Source organism: Erpetoichthys calabaricus, chromosome 6, assembly GCF_900747795.2.
Source record: "Erpetoichthys calabaricus chromosome 6, fErpCal1.3, whole genome shotgun sequence".
Lineage (NCBI taxonomy): Eukaryota > Metazoa > Chordata > Cladistia > Polypteriformes > Polypteridae > Erpetoichthys > Erpetoichthys calabaricus.
The window spans coordinates 176,013,773-176,034,218 of record NC_041399.2 but is presented as its reverse complement, the minus strand read 5'-3'; the positions used below and the strand labels follow the sequence as shown (position 1 = coordinate 176,034,218).

At 37.1% G+C, this 20,446-nt stretch overlaps 1 protein-coding gene across 13 annotated transcripts in view; it reads right to left on the bottom strand.

Annotated features, from left to right (window-relative positions):
* dip2ca (disco-interacting protein 2 homolog Ca) overlaps positions 1 to 20,446 on the bottom strand; it is a 559,093-nt gene that overhangs the window by 249,817 nt on the left and 288,830 nt on the right. For all 13 annotated transcript variants that reach the window (XM_051929039.1, XM_051929043.1, XM_051929041.1 and 10 more), the window contains exon 3: positions 7,242 to 7,352. In XM_051929039.1, the coding sequence (XP_051784999.1) occupies positions 7,242 to 7,352 (111 nt within the window). The remainder of the gene's footprint in view (positions 1 to 7,241; positions 7,353 to 20,446) is intronic.

Below are 20,446 nucleotides of genomic sequence, written 5' to 3'. Positions count from 1 at the left end.
AAGTAGCTGGAATATTGTATTAATCTTTACTTTTTTCATTCTCTCTTTTTTGACAGAGTAAATTAAACTATGTTTCTTTTAAACATTTTGTTTTAAAAGGTACAAATACAAAATATAAGATTTTAAGTATATGCAAGTGCATAAAATGTAGTGGTATAAAGTTTGGTTAAATAATAAACCATAATTAAAAGTTAAGTTGTGCTTTTTTAAAATAGCAAGTAAAGTGTAATGTCTTCTTAACAAACCATCAATAGTTAAATGAAACACTACAACAGCATATACAGTACAACCATATTCACTAGAACTGCTATAAATGATGAATCTGCATAGTTATATATTTATATTTATGCATACAATATACTGAATATTCTTTGCTTATAAAAAAAACAAAATAATTTTACATACTACAAATGTCTGTGATAATGGGGTACTTATTACTTTCCACCATTTTCAGTATTTGAATTATTTCCAAATGCTGAATAAATGATTGTAACTTACTGCATAGCATCTCTGTGTGTACATGTAACAAAGTACACACCCACTACATAATGTTTCACTGAAAAAGTATTATAATTTCTTTATTTCAAAATTTAGCAAATTAGCCATCTATATATGAACACCAGGGGCCTCATGCATAATGCGGTGTTTAGAATTCACACTAAAACATGACATATGGACAAAAGCGGAAATGAGCATATGCACAAAAAAATCCAGATGCATAAATCTGTGCAAACGCCAACTTCTACGTTCTTCCACTCCATAAATCCCAGTCAGTGTGAAAAATAACGCACGTGCACACACCTGCTGCCCTACCCCAACTCTTCCCAGAATTACGCCTCTTTGAATATGCAAATCAATATAAATAGCCCTTAAGCTCAGCATTCTGTGAAAAGGCAATGGCAAAAGCATAGGGGAAAATAGAAGAATTTCAGCGAATACCAAGTGGAGGCAAGGAAAAATGTACTATTTCTTGGTTTAAACAGTGGTATAAACAACAAAAGGAAGTTGACTGAGTGACATAGAGTGTCGGAGAAACTCGAATGCTCAAGTTCACAAAGTCGCACAGTGCCCGAAATAAAAAAGAAGTTGCAGTGAAAAGGCGAGAGTCATATAAAAGCTTATTAGGGTACAGAGAAAAGAAAAAAAAGGGACACAATGAGATAAAAGCTCGAAATGTCAACTTTAATCTCGAAATTTCCACTTTAATCACGTAGTTTATTTTGTCATTAAAGAAGAACATCATAAACTTCATCTTTAAATCGTTTAATTTACTAGTTTCTCAAATACCATTGTAACTAAAGTAGCACGTTAAATGCTTTGTTTTATATTTGATCTTCTATGTGCTCTATGTGTGTGAATCACTGCGTGCTTCTTAAACGGGCTTTCTCTTCCTCTGACAGAACACAGAATCCATTACATTCATGATAAAATTACAGCTTTCTGAATAATTAAAATACTGAGATGTATACTTGATATCATTTTCATGATGATAGGACTTAAAGCATGTTATTAAACATGGGAACACGGTGCCGCATTGATAGTGACGAGCTGGCGCCCTTTCCAGAGACTGTTCCTACATCCCGCAAGATGCTTGCTGCGCTGTGCGCGACCTTCGATGAAATAATTTATTGCAGCAGTACTGTCTCTTTCAAACGTACTAACCCCCAATTCCTGTCCTTCCTTTTCTCTCTCCAAGTAACCAATCGTCATACAATCAGCTCTGTAATAGACGTTAAGACATCTGTAAGCTTAGAACGCAGATTCTTCAAAACTTTTAAGGAACATTGAAATATCTTCATAGTACATGTTTAATTATTCTATCCATCTATCCTTCCAGTGTCGCGCCAGCCCCAGCAAGAATACAGTGCGAGGCAGGAACAATCCCTGAACTAGCTAGCGCTGCGACACCGTGTTCTCACATGTTTAATTATTAACAATATCGATTATTTAAATAATGTTAACATTTTATTTGTATAATATAATAAACAAATTTTTCTGCATTTCATCTTAAAAATTATATCGTCATCATATGTAAATATGTGCTTTATAAAGTGGCTCAGGTTGTGCAATATTATAACTATCACAAGTTTACAGTGAGGTAACTGTACTAATAAGTACAAACAGTTATACAAGGAGCACTTGATGGACTGATTGAGTGCATTTATCGTTTTTGAGATGAAACTGTTTCTGAACCGCGATGTCCCTAGGAAAGGCTCTGAAGTGTTTGCCGTATGGGAGCAGTTCAATAGACAGTGCGCGTGGCTGAGGCAGCATGTGCTTAATGCTGTATACCGATAATTCTCTTTCCGATCACTTGCTGTAGAGCTGTGATTCCACACTCAGATACAATGGGGTAAATACTCTGAGTGGTGCATTAAGAGGAACAACACTAAAGCAGCTATGGTAATTGGAATAGTTTGGCCATTCCGTGGACCATTATATTGTTACAGGTTAATTACAATCAGATGCCTTAAACTAATAAACAATATGCGGTTAATTTCAGTGTATTTGATAAAGCCGCATCAGGGATGTGGATCTAAAAAAGAAAGGAAAACCACACTTGAACAAAAGCACTGCTTTGACACTGGGTGCTGCCAGTTAGCATAACCGAGTGGAGAACCTCCGTACGCCAAGCATTTAGCTGGCGTGAAAATGTGCGTGGCTTCACACCAAGTTTAGGTTTTATACATTGCAATTTGAACGTGGAAACGGGAGTAGGCAACATTTTTGTGCATGCGCACCTTTTATACATGAGGCCCCAGACCACTAAACAACAGCCAGTGTTTCAAAGTAAGACATGTGGACAAACACAGTGATAGTTGCTATGGATCCCAACTTTTAAAAATTAAGAGAGTATGCAGGAATCAAAATCCCACAAAAACCAGAGCTGCCCCTTCACAGATCTGGACCCACTGAGCTCTCAACTAAAATAGCACGCTTCCAGCATACTTAGGCCCAGAAATGGGGCAAAGACCTTTTAAAGTCTTTCTTAACATCAAATCTCCTCAACTAGAGGAAAAGAACATTGTCTGAAACCTGTGTCTAGGACAAACAATAAAAGGTTCCTGTATATTTAACAAATTTATTTACAATTCCAAAAAAGAGCAAAGGAAAAGTAGGGCAGTACAAAAGGAGTAAAAATACAAAGAAATATAACAAATCATAGACCAAAAACAATACCCTGAAGGAATGAGGGGATCAAAAGCCAGGACATCCAAAAACCAACAAGATTTACAAAAACAACCACAGGAATCAAAAACAAAGTAATGCTGAAGTTCTCCATTTATGCTGCAGGGTCAGTCTCTCAGCTACAATATCAGGTAGCCCACCCCTTGACATAAAGGGGACAGGGCAGAAAAGAAATCAAACTAATACATATAATATGAACAAAGTACAGAACTGCTAAAAAATTTATAAAAAACAAAATATTAAATAAAAACCTAGAAAGAACAAAACCATAATTAATAATACAATATGCAAAATAAGCTAAAACGATTAAATAAACAAACAAACAAACAACACACTTTAGTCAGGCAAGAGACCCTGCTGAAATAGAACAATAGTTTTATTAGTTGACCATATAAAGCCGGCATTGTCACATTTAATATCATCACAAAATAATGTCTCTTTTCCTAGCATAAAATCCCATCTCCACCTTGACATAACAGGTATGTACCACAATTATTAAAGATACACTCAATACCCATCTATCTAGAATTCCTTATTCCTCCAGAAAAGGCTGAATTATTTGAGTCATAGAATCATCCATGGTGCTGGTAGCAGTCCTTAGGGATTCGTCCAAGCTCACTTGATAGCATCACAGAGTTCCTGCAGATTTTTTAGCCATACATACACACTGCACACCTCCTCTTCCACTTCATCCCTAAGATGCTCTACTGGACTGACTTCTGAGTATCATGCAGGCCACTGGAGTAAAATAAAGTCACTGCCTTGGTTGTGAAAGAAGCTTTAGATAATGCATATACTGTGAAATTTTAAATTATCTTGCTGAAAATATCACTTTCAACCAGGATGAACAAAAAAGAAGTACATGGTACACTATGGAATTCAAAGTTCAACTGTTATTAAGAGGCCTAAAGAGTGCCAAGAAAATGTTCTACAGGTCATTTCATCACCACCAGTATCTGGTATTATTGACACAAAGAAAGATGGATCCATGGGTACTCTCTGAAGGTTGCAGCAGAAATTCAGATTCAACCGATCAGGTGACATTTTTCCAGTCTTAATTCACATAGCTTTGGTGATCACAAGCCCTATTATTATCTGACAGACATGGATCCCAGTGAGGCCTATTCTTGTTGTAGGTCATCTGTTTTATAGTTTGATACACTCAAAAATATTTTTAAACACAACACTCTGTGTCTGAGTATCTGTGGCATTTCTGTAAGTGAGAACAAGTCTGGTCATACTCCTCCAACCTATGACATTAACAAGGTGTCTTTACCCACAGGACGGCAGGTAGCTGGATGTTTATGTGTTGCTCCATTCTCTGTAAACTCTAGGAAACTGCAGTGCATGAAAATCCCTGAAGGGTAGCGGTTTCTGAAAAACTAGAACCAGCATTTCTGGCACCAATAATCACGTGAAGGTCAAAGTCCATGCTTTTTGCCCATTCTAATGTTTGATCTAACAAGAAATAAACCTCTTGACTATGTCTACATGCTACATATATATTTTGAAGTGCATTTTGGAGAAGTACAGTATGCTAATTGCATTAATGAGCAGGCGTTCCTAACAAAGTTGACACCAAGTGTGTTTTTAAAAATTCCATGGTCAATGATGTTTTCAGGTACCGTGCCTTCCTCTATGAAAAGAAAAAAAAAAATCCCGACAATTCTGATTTACATCTCTTCTTAAATGAAATCTACTGAAGCACAAGATGGATTGACCAAAGTAGATTTCAGACCATCTTCAAAGATGATTAGCATAAACTCAAAAAGCTGGAAGGGGATACAATTGTACAGTATGTGTGAAGACCTGGACCTTCAGCAGTCTCAGGCAGGTAGATAGCATACTGTTGGATGAGAGGAGGTCCTGAAGAGCTGTACAGATCCACCATACAATTCACAGGAAGGAGACAAAGACCTCTAAATTTAAAGCTACAGATATAGAGGCATCTCTTGTAACTTTGGGGTCTGTGACAAGAAAAACACTGACACAATGGCATTCATCACCAGCAAGCTCCTTTTCTTTTCAGTCTAGAACAATGGAAGTTTGCTGTTGGAGAAACAAGTAAACTTATATATAAAGAAAATTGAGCCTGTCTATTAATTTATACACATACTATACCCTACACCTGGAGGTGAATGGTTCTACTGATTTAATACAACAGCCATTCTCTATGTTCTTCACAAACACATGCTAACAACTAAATTTGCACTGAAGCAGTAGCCCAATTTGGTATCCAGTCCATTTGTTCAGTCTGAAATTGCTTAATTTCAGTTTCTTGCTCATTTTCAAAAAGCATTAACTGTATAACAAGTAATGATATTTTGCTGTTTTGTATGTTCCTTTTAAAATAGGTATAATTTTTTCCTAGTTAATGTAGTTTTTAATACAAAGAACAGGGACTATCCAGAGTATTGTAACATACTGTATATTGTAAGTATTGTAACAACATTCAATTAATTTGTGTTTGAACCTAGGAAAGTAAATTGCACTCAGATCCTTTTATTACTGTACATTACCAAACTAACATCACTAAACACTTATTTTCTGTTCAAGCACTTATTAACTTACATGTCTTTAGAAAGTCTGGAATTTATTAGGCTAAAAGTCCCAGCTAAAACCCAAAAGAGAGAAATGGTATTATTTGGTGAAAACTATACTACCACAGAGCTTCTCCCACTAAGCCCTGAAAAAGCCTTTTGGATGACTGCATTCCTGGCAAAAAATCTCTTAATGAAGAGGCAATTTCAGAACTTTTACTGACGGTCTAATGCTCTGATACATACAGTACGCCTTGTGAATTCTGAGAAATCCAGCAGTGTTTGTTTTACTTTCAAACAATACAGCAAATGTCAATGCAAGAGGGAACACTTAATGGATGGATGCAAGCTGATAAATGTAAACCCCAACTGCACTGTTCAAGTATTTTTACTTGAATAAAATATTAAACCCAGTTTAGTTAAAAGTGCTGGTATAAATTAATGATTTGCTGTTTAACTGTTCTCCATGCTTGATATTTTTAATCCCTTATAATTTTTATATCAATAACTAGGCCTTTATTTTTCTCAGATAATATAGTAATCATCCTCTTCATTATAATTATTATAGTCTTCCATACTAATATCTGAAAATATCTCAAGTTTTATTTCCTTACATTCATTTAATGATTAAAATCTGTTAAACTATTAATCTTTGCCTAACAGCTGCTTAATGGTCATCATTAACATTAGGTTAATGAATAAACATTAACTTTATTAAACAGTTGTAAATTAATCAAACATTGTAATCAAGCTGCTTGATTTAAGATATTTAATTTATTTCATATTATTTTCTATTAAAGAATAAGCATTTCATATTGGTTGCTGTACTCATTTTGCTTATTTCCATGTTGGTACTTTGCATATTTTCATTAAAGGACAAGTTAATTATCATACAATGATTTCTTGCAGTGTTCATCAGCATTTCTTCTTCTTATATTGCAATTCAGTTAAAATGTTTTAATCAAACAGCTGTTTGAGGACTTCAAGAGAAAATAAAGATTCCAGCAAAATATGGCATCAATTTTACTTAGAAGTACACTTAGCCCATATAAAAAATCATCCATCGGGCAGCTTAATTACAAATGCAGTATATTCTGTTGATGTGTGTGACAATCACTATAAAGACAGACCCAGTCAAATCAGACAAATAGCTTAGGCTCAAAACCACCTTTTCAGTTCCAACAGATGCCATGTCTGCAAAGCAGATCAGACATCGACACTCCTCACTTCACACTGAGCTGTTTTCAGAGACCATTTAAGTTAGTAGAGAGAAAGCTGGTAAATAAAACAAAAGGTGCCATTGCATTTATACAATGGTTTATTTCAGGCACTGTAAAGTATAGTCTGCAACACTGTGAAAGATTTAAATATATTTTAATCACAAACCAGATATTTTTCAGAAAGCGTTTTAAGGGCATATAGTGTACCTGCAGAATAAGTGGTCACAAGATGAATTAATATGTTCAAACTATACAATAAGAGAAGGACAAAGAACAAATAAGATGTGCATACCTGATCTGTACCGCTCATCCCGTGAGCCTGATGACCGGCGGCGGTGGTATCTGGAAGAGGAGGAAGGGGTGACTGGAGTTCGGCGTTCTTGAGGCAGTGATGGCTCCACCCCTGTACACAACAAGAAGGAAAGATTAGCAAAATCTAAGCGTTAATCCAGCTTTGGTGTAAAGAAAAACAATATGTCAAAGTGATCAAAGGATTGCAGTAGCATTACTAGCAGTTCAAGAATAAAATTCAAAAACCTCTATACCAAACACTTTAACTAATAAGTGAAATTAGATTTCACCAACTTGACATAGGCTTTTGCTTCCTAAAACTGACAATACTGTAAGTGTAAAGTATAACCGCACATTTCTGGTTGTAATTCTTTAACAGTTTTTAAGTTCAATGATACCTAAGGATTTTCTACTCATGAGGAGGGCACATCCTCTTGAGAAGTTCCAAATACACACAACACTACCAGCTATATAAGGTCAAATGAATGTAACACTTCTTACTTCCAAAGTAGTTAATACTTTGATTCATTCCTATATTTTAAATCTTTAATAGTAATTGGTGTATTAGTCCAGTGTTATGATATAGCGGGTTGAATAATGGATGGATGGATGGAGATATATATATATATATATATATATTTATAGTGAGAGATGGTCGGCAGTTTATCCCGGCCAGCACCCCCAGGCCGCTAGATGGAGTCCTCCTGCAACATGGAGGTGCCCCGGATCCCCACAGGGCATCATGGAAAATGGAGTTCGGCTTCACAGCCCTGTTGGATACCGTGGGTGCTGCCAGGGGTCGCTGCAGGGAGGCACAGGGATTGTTATTTTCCCTATAGCCCGGAAGTACTCCCTAGTCACAGGGACGGAAGAACTGAAGTACTTCCGGACTGAAGAAAAATAACCGTTTTCATCTGACCCAGAAGTGCTATTGGATCACATGGACTGAAGGAGTGAAGCACTTCCGGGTCACATACTATTTAAAGGACTGGTTGAGACCCAGCAAAGGGAGCCGGAGTTGGGAGGAAGAGTGACAGAGCTGCTGGGTAGAGTGGAGGATTGATTAATTGTGATTTATTGTATTATTATTGTGATTATTGAGTATTGTGGAGGTGGAGGTGCTTTGTGCGCATTATTATAATAATTAAAAATATTACTGGGACTTTTTACCTGGTGTTTGGACGTGTGTCTGCGGGTTTTACGGGGCAACAGCAACCCCTAGTGTCACAATATATATACACACATTTATATACATATACACACATACTGTATATATACACACCCATATATTATATAAATATATAAATATATATATATTATATATATATATATATAAAATAGAAATATATACATATGTATATATATATATATATATATATATATATATATATATATATATATATATACACACACACACACACATATACATATATATACACACTAGGGGGCTCCGCCCCCTGCTCGCTTCGCTCGCCAACCCCTGGTGTTGGGAATGACAAAGAGCGTGATGTATGAATGAGATATAGAATAGTGTGAAGGTGTAGATGATGCAAATAGAAAGCAAACAATAAAGTGTGTGGCACAGTGTAAAGGTTTATTTGAAAATTTCTTTGTACATGCCGTTTAAGTGTAAAAGGTAATTCCAGGTCAGAACTTGTAATGTCAATGAAGATGGTTATTGTTGTGATCAGAGTCAAGTTTGTCAGAGCTTAGAAAGAGTTGTGTCTCTCCAGGAAGTAATGGAATGACTTGGGTATTTATGTTTTCCACATTAATTTTTTTTGGACATAATATAGTGCGTTGTGTTAAAAGGGGCATTTGGTCTAATGAGATTGCTGTTCCAAATCTGTCTGTAACTAAGTCGTCGCAGATAAAGTCTTGAGGAATTGTAATAATATGTGGGTGAAGTCCATCTGTATTGGTGAGTGTACCATCTCCCAGTTGTAATAAGCAATTGTTATGATCTGGTTCTGGACATCGTATCTTTTTTACTAACTGTATCTTTTGAAAGCAATGCCAATTGTCTGCGTATTTTAAGGTGCACTGAACAATAGCTGAGCGCATGGAATGTGGAAGAATAGCTAAGCACTGTCTAAAATCTCCTCCTAATAAAAGTACCTTTCCTCCAAAGCAAATATTATTATTCATAAACGTTTGTAGAAGTTTATGAATGGTGTTGAGTAAGTGACTGGATGCCATTGTACATTCATCAATAATTAACATTTTCGCAAGACGGATGTCACGTGCAGTGCCACCGTTAATGTTCATAGTGGATACCGATTTGTAGGATCTAATGCAGTTGATAAAGATTTCACTTTCAGGTACATCGTTAGTTAGAAGCTTCTGTAGATATTCAGGATATGAATGTAAAGGAGGCAGTTTAATTTGACCCTTTTGACAACAACGTGTAAATGTATTACTTGTATTGCCAGTTGTTTCTTCAGGGAAGTGAACTGAATGACAATGATTGCAAATGACATTCATTAATCCGAATGAATTTTCCTGGTGTATGTTTTGCTTGTGCCGTTTGAGAGGCGCGTTGTTGCATGTCTAGTATTTGGGACGTGTTGTTTTGGAGCTGTAATCGATTTGCCTGTGCTATGTGAGAAGCCCGTTGTAGCCTTCCTTGCCGTTAACGTATGTCTGAGACGGGAGGTGTTTCGTTTTGAATCCGTGCCTGTTGCGATGCAGCACTTTGATTGATAGATTGCGTCATGTGGATCTAGGATGTAGATTTGTGCATATTTGCGTTGTTGATTTGTTTCAGGGTGCACTGTTCCAATGCGATGCAGTATTTGTGCACATATGCGAAAGCAGTATGGGCCATTGCCTTTTGGTGGCCTGATATTTACTCCGGTAAATGCAAAAGCAAATGAACTATTGTAGGATCTAATGCAGTTCATAAAGTTTTTACTTTTAGGTACATCGTTAGTTAGAAGCTTTAGTTGAGCTTTGCGTTTTTGGAGCCGAGACATTTTTTCTTCTAGAAATATGGATAAGTAATAAGGAGTATTGCACTCACTGTTAATATGGAGCCTTTTCTGCGGTTGAACGGTTAATAGTGCCTTATTGTAATGAGATCCACCTATGCTGCATAGTGTGAATTGTGTTTGGTCCCGTTATCCGAGCGGTATCGTTTTGTACCTGTGATCGTGAATTCATGACTTGTTTGTTCTTGAGCGTGAGAAATATGGATAAGTACTAAGGAGGATCGCACTCACTGTTAATATGGAGCCTTTTCTGCGGTTGAACGGTTAATAGTGCCTCATTGTAATGAGATCTACCTATGCTACATATTGTGAACGTGTTGAGATGACATATGTTTAATACGGACGGTTCATTTAGAAATGGGGCTTTGTTGAATCCTCCTCTTTGTGTGCGTCCCGTTTCGTGTGCAATGGGATTAAATCCTCCTCTTTGTGTGTGTCCCGTCCGTTGTTTGTGTGTGTGTGTGGGGGGGGTTTGCGGGCTCTTTTTTTTGTGTGCCAGGGGCTTGTTGAATCGTCCTCTTTGTGTGTGTCCCGTCCGTTGCTTGTGTGTGTGTGTGTGGGGGGGGGGGGTGTTTTGCTCGTGCGTCGCCTGCGTTTGACTCCTTTTTTCTGTGCTCACTCCTTTTTTCTGTGGTCTTGTCCGCCTCTCGTGGCGCCTCATTTCTTGGGGCGCCTGCGCAGTACGTCTTTTTGCGGCTACGGCCCATGGCCGGATGTCCCTGCGTCCATCCGGTTTAGCATTCTCGGTTAGTAATATGGATACACACATTTATATATACATATATAAATTACTACACATTACACCAAAACAAGTAATAATCAAAAGTGCAATATGGTCACTATACTTTCAGGAACTCTTAAAAATGAACGTAGCCCCAGTTTATAAGGTCTCCCCCTCCCTGATTATCTACAAAGGTAAACGGCTCACCTCATACTAAGAGGTTCTTGCAGCTTAAATGCTCAACATATATAGCACAGTGTCTGTACTAGGCCCATCTTAACAGCATTATAGGCCTCTGGGCAAAGCAGTACAATGGGGCCTCTACCCACACAACCACTCAGCAAGTCACAACATATATAGATTAGCATGGGGCCCCTATGCTCATGGGGGCCTCCAGGCAACTGCCCAGCGTGTCCATGCGTCAAGACAGCCCTTGCCTGTACCAGTTATGACGAATTTTCCAGATACTAGATTGTTCACAAAATTGGACACATGAAACCCTGACTCGATTTTAATTGACATAAAAAACCGCCCCCTTCTGGCACGCGCTGCAGGCTTTTATACCATCCGAGACACTCTATCCAATTCTGCAATGAAGCCGCTTCCTGCCCAGGTCACGTGTCTGAAAAGGTGCGCACATCTCCGTTCAAACACCTTCGTCTACAAAGCCAGTCATGCGCTGGCACCTCAGAGCCACCTGACACTATCCAGCTTGCTTCTCACTGGTGAAGACTGTCAAACATGCTGATGAAGAAATCTATCGCCGACTCTCCGTTCGCTATTACCACTTTCCTAGCAAGCAGGGTAAGTAAAATCTGAAGTTTTATAAGACAGCAAGAAAGAGGGGAAAAAAAACTCCATAAGGCTAAATGAGGCCGACTATAAAGTGATCTCACTTCACAATCATCTCACGTCCAAATATAAAATATAGCATAGTCGCACCTCTACTTAAAGGGGTGCCAATGCCTACACAAACATTTAAATGAAACGTTATTCACATTGCGCGCCCATGGACAAGTGCACGACAAGCTTATGCCTGAAACATTACTGGTCTGCTTGTGACTTTAAAACAATCACTTTCGGTTTGTTTTGTGTACTACTTATTTTTTGAGAAATGGAACCAGTGTACTGGATTTGTAGATAAATGCTCATTTTTCTACCTCTTTACATTTCCAGTATATAAATCCAGAGTCACCCAGTGACCCAGATGTATGAAGACCCTATAAACAGTAAACTAAGTATATGAGCCTAACCTATTATGGGAAAAAAAATGATAATAAAAGTCATATTTTTCATCATCATCTGTAGGAGCACTAATGTACTTGTTATAAAGTTCAATGGATTTTCTGTATCACTCAGTAAAATATTTTATCTTGCTTGTGAATCCATTTGACATCTATTAGCATTATGCACCTCATGTAAATACCTCTTTACATTTTTAAACAATTGATAGTTAAACAGGGCCCTCATATGCAGAACAGGGTGGGTGTAGCAGCTCTTCAAACAAAGATTTGAAAACATTTCTTGCAGTCTGTGTTGTGTGAAGGAATTGTCATAAGGCAGAAGGGAGATATCTGATAGCTTTAATTGCCACTTTTCTCTGATTAGCTGCTGCAAAAACCATAGCAAATTAGCATACTATTGTCGAGGTATTTAAGTCTTTTGAAGAACATAATCAATGGACCACACCTACAGCATCATAACCAATCACACCAAAGGATTGTATGGATACTGATTAGGACTTTGAATTTCTTCTGAGAATCACCATCTTTTCATTGTGTGGATGGCTGTATAGACTTTGTGTCACTGTGATGGATAGTCCAACTTCATTGTTAGTTATAAAATGCTTTTCAAGTTTCTCTCAGTCCAGATAATTTAGCTCATTATTTTTCCTTGGAACATCACATTCAGGGATTCAGTTGGCCCATAACTAATCACTATAGGGTCTGCTGTTTCATATTCTGTCATACTCCTTTTCTCCATTACAATTTGTTACTCAGTGGCAACATCTTCTTCTGTCATAGATGTTAGAATGTAGCCAGACCTTGGGTCATCTTCAAGTGACATCCTGCAGCAAAAGAATTATGCAATCTTTTCTTTGTGGTCAGGACTGTCCCTGGCACACATTAACTATAAGAGAATAACTCTGCAATGGGTTAGAAACTCAAACAGATCATGATACTTTATTTTATGGTTTTTGGCATCGATAGTCACTGTATCACTTGCTGCAAATAATCTCTGCCAAATTAAAAAATCAGCACCACTGAATGCCACTTTCAGGTAAAGATTCAAGATATTTTGATCACTCCTACAATAATCCATGGCATATGAAAGTCAGGAATAGCGAGCCTTTTGTCCCATCCCTCTCATCTGTGTTTGTTGCTACATAACACTTATTATTCAACTATCAAATTACAGATGCAGAGGGAATTAAAAACTACACTTTGGATGGTGGCATTGTTCATGCACTGCATGTGCACTTTGGGATCACTAGACTTTTGTTTTGACCCTCTTCCAGTTTTCATGAAAATATTTTTGTTTGGAGTTTGAGTATTGATCTCTGTGCTTATTAGTGCTCAAGAAATCTGTACTTAAAAACAACACACAAAGCATTTATTTTATTACTAGACATTAAGCCCGTAACAATAACGGGCGCTAGAACAGTAGTACATAAACTTTAGTAGGAACAGTCTATATTAAATGGCAAGGGACCTTGACCTCATTCTGTTTCTTGTCTTAAATTTTTTTTTTGTCAAAAATATTTTTGCAAGAAGCCTAAAGTAAAATAATAATAAAAATAAAATAGAAACGTATATGACGATACAGTAAGTATAATTAATATTACATTTATCCTCTCCTCTGTGGCTGTTGATTAATGTGTTGTGTCTGTTTGAAGATCTCCTATCCTGCCTCTCTTTATTTTAGCTTACTGTGGCGTCTCTCCAGCAAGTACTGTGCAGTTCCCCAGCAAGTATTTTAATCTGTGCTGGCGTGGAGCTGATTATTGTATGTGTGGCATCTCCCCAGCAATGGATGGATGGATGGATGGATGGATGGATGGATGGATGGATGGGTGGGTGGGTTGGGTAGACAGATAGATAGATAGATAGATAGATAGATAGATAGATAGATAGATAGATAGATAGATAGATAGATAGATAGATAGATAGATAGATAGATAGATAGATTTATGTGCGCGAAAATAAATCTACTTTTAAGTCATCCTATTGTAATATCATGAAAATTCGTATATTTAGGAAAACCCCTTCAACGACTGACACTTTACACTTTACCGGGCCAAGCTTTTTTAATCGCAAATCTGACATCCTCAGAGTGAACACTTGCACAACAACACACACTAATCCCACCTCTTTGGGGAAGCTGGTCTCCGCGTCTCAGTACCCGATTGGATTTTTCGTGCCTTATGTTTTAGGTGTTCCCTCATTTCCCGAAATCCAATTGGATTGGCCGTGCGATATGTTATAGGTCCCACCCTCTCTGTCTTGTGTGACATGTCAGGCAGCCTTTGAAGCATCTGCTAGAGGCCGGTGACTCTGCCACTCATTCCGCCCTTCCCTGCCTTGTCCGTAATATGCATTTAATTTTCTGTCACAACAGTGGGCAATCAGCAGAGTCTCCCCAGGAACTGATGTAATGTGTGGTGTGTAGCTGATAATTGTGGCTGTAGCGTCTCTCCACCAAGTACTGTGCAGTTCCCCAGCAAGTATTTTAATCTGTGCTGCCGTGCAGCTGATTATTGTATGTGTGGCGTCTCCCCAGCAATGGATTTTTACGCGAGTACCCAATCAGCACTCTCCCCAGCAATGATATCCTTTATTAAAGACTGCCCCACGCATGCGCACTTCACCGGAAGACACGGACACATGGACGCACACAGGGATTTTATTAAAGAGGATATGAAATTAAAATGAATTTAAAACAGTGAAAAACAAAAACTAAGCTGAAATACTCAAAACTGAAATTAAACTAGAAGAGACGGAAAGAAAAATCTGTTTCTTTTTTTTTTTTTTTTTTTTAAATAAACACAATTACTGTACTTGTAGCTTACCGATGACCAAAATTACCTTTGGGGTTCACAGGCATATGGGTGTGCTCACATTTTTAAAATATGGATAAAAAAATGAAACAATGGCTCTCCTCCCAGTAAACAATTACTTAAATTTAGTATGGAAAAATTAACATCAAAATGACCTGATTAGTTTTCACAACCCATTGTTATTTTTGTGCACAGTTATTTATTTTGAAGTAATTTTGGTTTGTCGTGAAGCATGGCCAACCAAAGATCCGTGCCAAACATTTCAACAAATAATACATTTCAAGAAGAAAGCTCTGATGTTATATATGAGTTCAAGCCTTTAAATCAGAGAAGAATCCCAGAGATGGCAATTAAAGACAAATTTGTTTCACGATCAACTTGACATAATTTGTAATGATTAGAATATTCTGAAAAAATCGTACTGTTTTTAAATCACAGTTATATGGAAAGTATACCTTTTCTGAGGACTACATAGCAAAAAAAGCCAATTTCTGTAAAATTTGTAAAAAGAAATATACATTGCAATGTAAAGACTGTTAGTTAACATAGAGCTCAACTAAATCTTTAACACAGAAACCTTTGTAAGACTTTGTTTATGGTTTATTTATATATTTTGTTACCCTTGCACTTTCTGATTACCTTTCTGGCTTAAAGCTTTTGATCAGTGATAGAGCATTTTCTTGTTTTAATTTTGTCCTTTCTGAGTACTAAGTTCTTTTGGGTCTTGTTGGATTTCTGCCTTGTACATAATAATATCAGGTTAGGCTCTGGTGTATTAGGCAGATCCAATTAGAAATGGATGGATGGATTTAAAATAACACTGGAAAAAATTGAAATACAGGTTGAGTATCCATTTCAAAATTCAAAATACTCCAAAATCCAAAAATTTTTCAGCACCTATATGAAACCACAAGTGGTAAATTCCACACCAAGGGTGGGATTTCAGTGGAAAATATACTACCCCAAAAAATTAATGAGATTAACATATATGCAGATTCACAATGGATTTATTCTTTCAGAACATTATGGGGGGTGGTGTGGGGGTCACGTGAAGCTTAGTGCACCATGAAGCATCTCCACAAAATTGATGATCCTAGAGCTTTGTGAAGCATTGAGTTCTGCAAGGAAACAGCACATGATCAAGGATTGGGAGTTGGTTACCCTGTGAAGCATCAAGCACCAGTAAGCAACAAAACACAGTCAACATGCTTTGTCCCCAGTGAAGCAGCACGATAACACATATTGTATGTTCAAAGATGCTGTGCAGTACCATTAAATTTGCAGTTGACTTGCGTGTTAATATAATGTCATTGCTTATGGTCAACAAAATCATTCTCAATAGGTGCCCTTATTGCAATATGAGTTCAGTAACTTGCTCTAGTTAGATGAGGAAAACCAGACACTGCTGCAACTTGACATTTTATGTTGGCAAAAACATGTTATGTTTTATTCATGTACAGCCACACCATATGAAAACTGAATGTAGCGACTTGTTGCTCTGTTAATAACTTTCAGCACCGCTGGTATGATGGAGTGAAGTTTTGCAGAGATATTCCTGTCGGCCAGTTCCCTGAGAAGTGACAACAGGTAGCCGATATAAACTGACAAAAAAAACAAAAAAGTTCTTCAGAGCTAATACGCAGCAATCGTCCCACTTAAAAATGAACTAAAATACAGTCTATAAATCATATCCATCAATTCTCAGGCTTAATTTGTTTATAATATCAACACACATTATAACAATGGCTCAGTGATATGAATTGTTATACGCGTGAGTCATCATTTAGCTGGTTCTGCTGCTTTTCCCCACTTGGATCAAGTGTTCCCTAGGTATCTCATTACTGTATATGTAAATACTTCAAAAACTGAAATATTTCTGCTCCTGGTATTTTGGATTAGGGAAACTCAACCTGTACATTGCTTATTGGTATTCATTTTTACCATTCCAGAATGCGACTCTGTGTTTTTAGACTCTGATGCAAAAACATTCTGAGCACATCTTAACAATTTTAGCATCGTTACATTGGTTACGTATATCCTTAAGTATTGATTTTATATATAAAGCTCTAAATAATCTCCTATATTTTGGACAGCCTGTCTCTTTACATTTCCAGTCTTAACCATAGATCTTTTTATACTGGGTGTGCTTATTATCCCAAGAGCTAAGAAAAACAGAAGTGGTTAGGTGGCCTTTTGTTATTAGGCACCAAAAATCTGGAACACTTTACCAATAGAGATATGCTAGGCTAATACTGTGGAGTATTATTTAAAAAAAACTCCTAAAAACCGACTTTTTTACTTTGGCTTTTTCACAGCTGCATTTTGATTCTACCTCTAATATATTATATAAGCATGAAAATATCAGCTACTTCATGGATTTAAACATTTCACATTTCTTAAATTAAAAGCATTCGCACTTACAGCCTTATGTTGACTGCTCAACGGTCTGAATGTAGCGACTTGTTACTCTGTTAATAACTTTCAGCAAAGCTGATGGAGTGAAGCTGCTGAAAATCATACTCTCACAGGAAAACCAGTACAGTATGGATTAAAATTTGTAAAAAAATACTTATTTTTCTCAGCCTATTTTACATTCTGTAGATTTTTTTAATTACTCTACTGATATAATATTTCCTTGGAAAGTCCGAGTTTTTGGCCAAAACATGAATGAAAAATCTCTACGTACAAAATTAAAGAATTATTCTTAGAATTATTAAGTTCTTTGAATGATTGGCTGATAACTTTGCAACTCAAATGTATCTACTATTTTATAAACTACTGTAAAAATCATAAAGAATAAGCTGTGACATTAAAAAATGCCTGAAATATTAAAATCAACTCACTTTCACCTTGTTTGATTTGTAATTTTAAACTGAGGAGCAGAGGAGTCTTTGTTCCAAACATTATGGAGTAAATTGTATCTGAAAGTTTTTTTGCACACTCTAATGTTAAAAGCCAACAACCCTTATAATTACCAATGTGGTGAAAATATGTAAAAGATAACTGAGAAGTTAGAGAAAGATGCTGTGTACCAAGGGGTACCAATTCCTTTTGTTTGTTTATTATTTTTAGTAAAGTATCTTGTAATAACGTAGAACAATCTAACTACATGAAATGTTACATTGACAGTGACAATTGGCCTCTAATTCAAAAAACTATGTTAAATTAAAACCTCTGCCACAACAGGGCAAGGGTCGTCTATAACACTGGAGAAAAGGGAAAGCAGGACATATCTTGGTGCTGTGTCAGCTCTGTGGAGTCAATAAACTGAGCTGGAAATGCATCTGTGATGACCAGACAACAACACAATCATCTCTCATCTTATTTCCACCAGTGGTAGTTCACACAGTATCATGCACCATTGGCTGGGAGCTTCACCTTTGTTTTACTGTTTACCACATCTCTCTGCGAGGTTTCGGCAATGTTAACACATGAACTCATCTTTTCTATTTTACATCTTACATTATTTGGGAGAAGACTCATCTGTGTTGAATCAGCACAGTTATCCATATGCATGATAGAGTTTAGTGTGGGCAATGCGGATCACCCAATCTGATCTTACACAACATGCCTAGAGGCAAAGAAGATGGACAAATCAGTGCAAGATGCTAATTTTAGCTAGGTTTTGAGCCAAAGCTCATTTGTTCAGTGCAACCATAGACGTCACACTTCCATTACCTCTCCCGCAACATGTACCACATAAATTGCAGTCTCTCTACAAAGACGATAGAAGCTCAGAACCGCTCTGTTCAAATACAATGTAATTATGTAGACATCGCAGCACCACATCCAGCTTCACTAATGTTGGCACTACACACAAACAATTGTGTTTGAAAAAGGAGTCAGCAGGCAGGTTGCCATACTCCCATCTATAGAGGACAATAAAACATCTGCCTATAAATACAAAACAATGAATGAAAGCAGTATGTTAACCAGGGGATTTTGAGGAACAAATGTATACTACAAACTGCTTAAACCTCAACATCCATTAAGGGAAAAGAATTTATACAGTGATACAAGACACACCCAATGAAGACTAAACAGCTGAATATTTCCTGTGACTATCATTCTTTTCTTTCACCTGTTTTTTTCCCTACACAGTAGCATAGCCATTAATGTGAAGTGATGTGTTTGAACGGCAGGCGGAATAGACAATTGTGTGTATTGGTTTGCTTACTGGAAAGGGGTTTAAAAGATATTCATGCATTCTGTTTAGTTTTGCTTTTGGCTAATTAGACACTTGCCACTTCATCCAAAACCACTTTTTTTGCAGAGAAAAAATCATGCAAGCATTATTACAGTAACCACTCCTAATTATTTAATTATAAACATCTATACATAAGCTTTACTTCTGCAGTGTAATCACTGTGGACGGCAGAGTGCAGGGGCACTCAGTATGTGATATGTGATGTGTTTGGCCTCGTTCTCAACTCTTTTCTCGTTTTTCCCATTTCAGCCCATATAGTTGCAGGCCTAGCTAACACAAATGAATGCCACAGTGTAGGACAATGTGATAGACAGGAGAAGCAAACTGTTAATACACTTAGTGTGATATATATCTTTAGAATTTTTTTCCTCTGCTTTCCATGAGCTATAGCAGGATATAAAGGAAAGTCTGGGTTACACCAACTTTGGTACTGCATTTACTTTCTTGTTCTGCAGGATAATCAAACGGATAAACCACAGCAAACAAAAGAATTGTGTGCAAATTGACCTTTTAAAAGAAATATGTACAACTCTCTTGGCTGTTCACATGAGCAAAAATAGAAGTGAATTCAGAGGTCTTGCCGTCTTTATGGAAATGTATCTTAATTAAAATGGAAGGCCCTCTGGTGAGGAGGGGTGGAGCCAAGTCACTATTTATAGAAATAAAAACCCACAAATGGGACCTTGGAAGTGTAACATGGTTCTAACAAATGGATGAGCATACCCTTTAACAAAGGTGAAATTTTCTTTTGTCTATTGTGGGAAGCCACATACAACATATAAGCATCTTGTAATGTCGATGAAAATAAAATCCCTACACTAACACAAATTAATCAGGTGTAATACCAAAATCAGAATGCTAATATTAGTTACTTGAAGGAATGCTTAAATTCAGAGTTATGTAAAAATCAGAAGGAATGACAAGATTAATTGAAAAAGCAGAAGTAAAATTCATCAATACAGTGAGAGGCTAGTGTCACACTACACTACACTATTGGAGAGTTGGAGGGCATCTCACACGCAATGACTGCTGTTGCTGGATCTTTTTGTCTTGAGGATGTCAGAATACAGGACATGGAACCACATGGCATTACAGGACTCCTCCTCAATTTATAAGCACAGTTTCAAGTTTTCAATTGTGCTGTGAAAATATTGCATGCTCACCTCATTTAACAGCTAAATAACCCCGCTGCCTGACAGTGAAGGTATCGGATTGTTTCCTAAGTATTTTC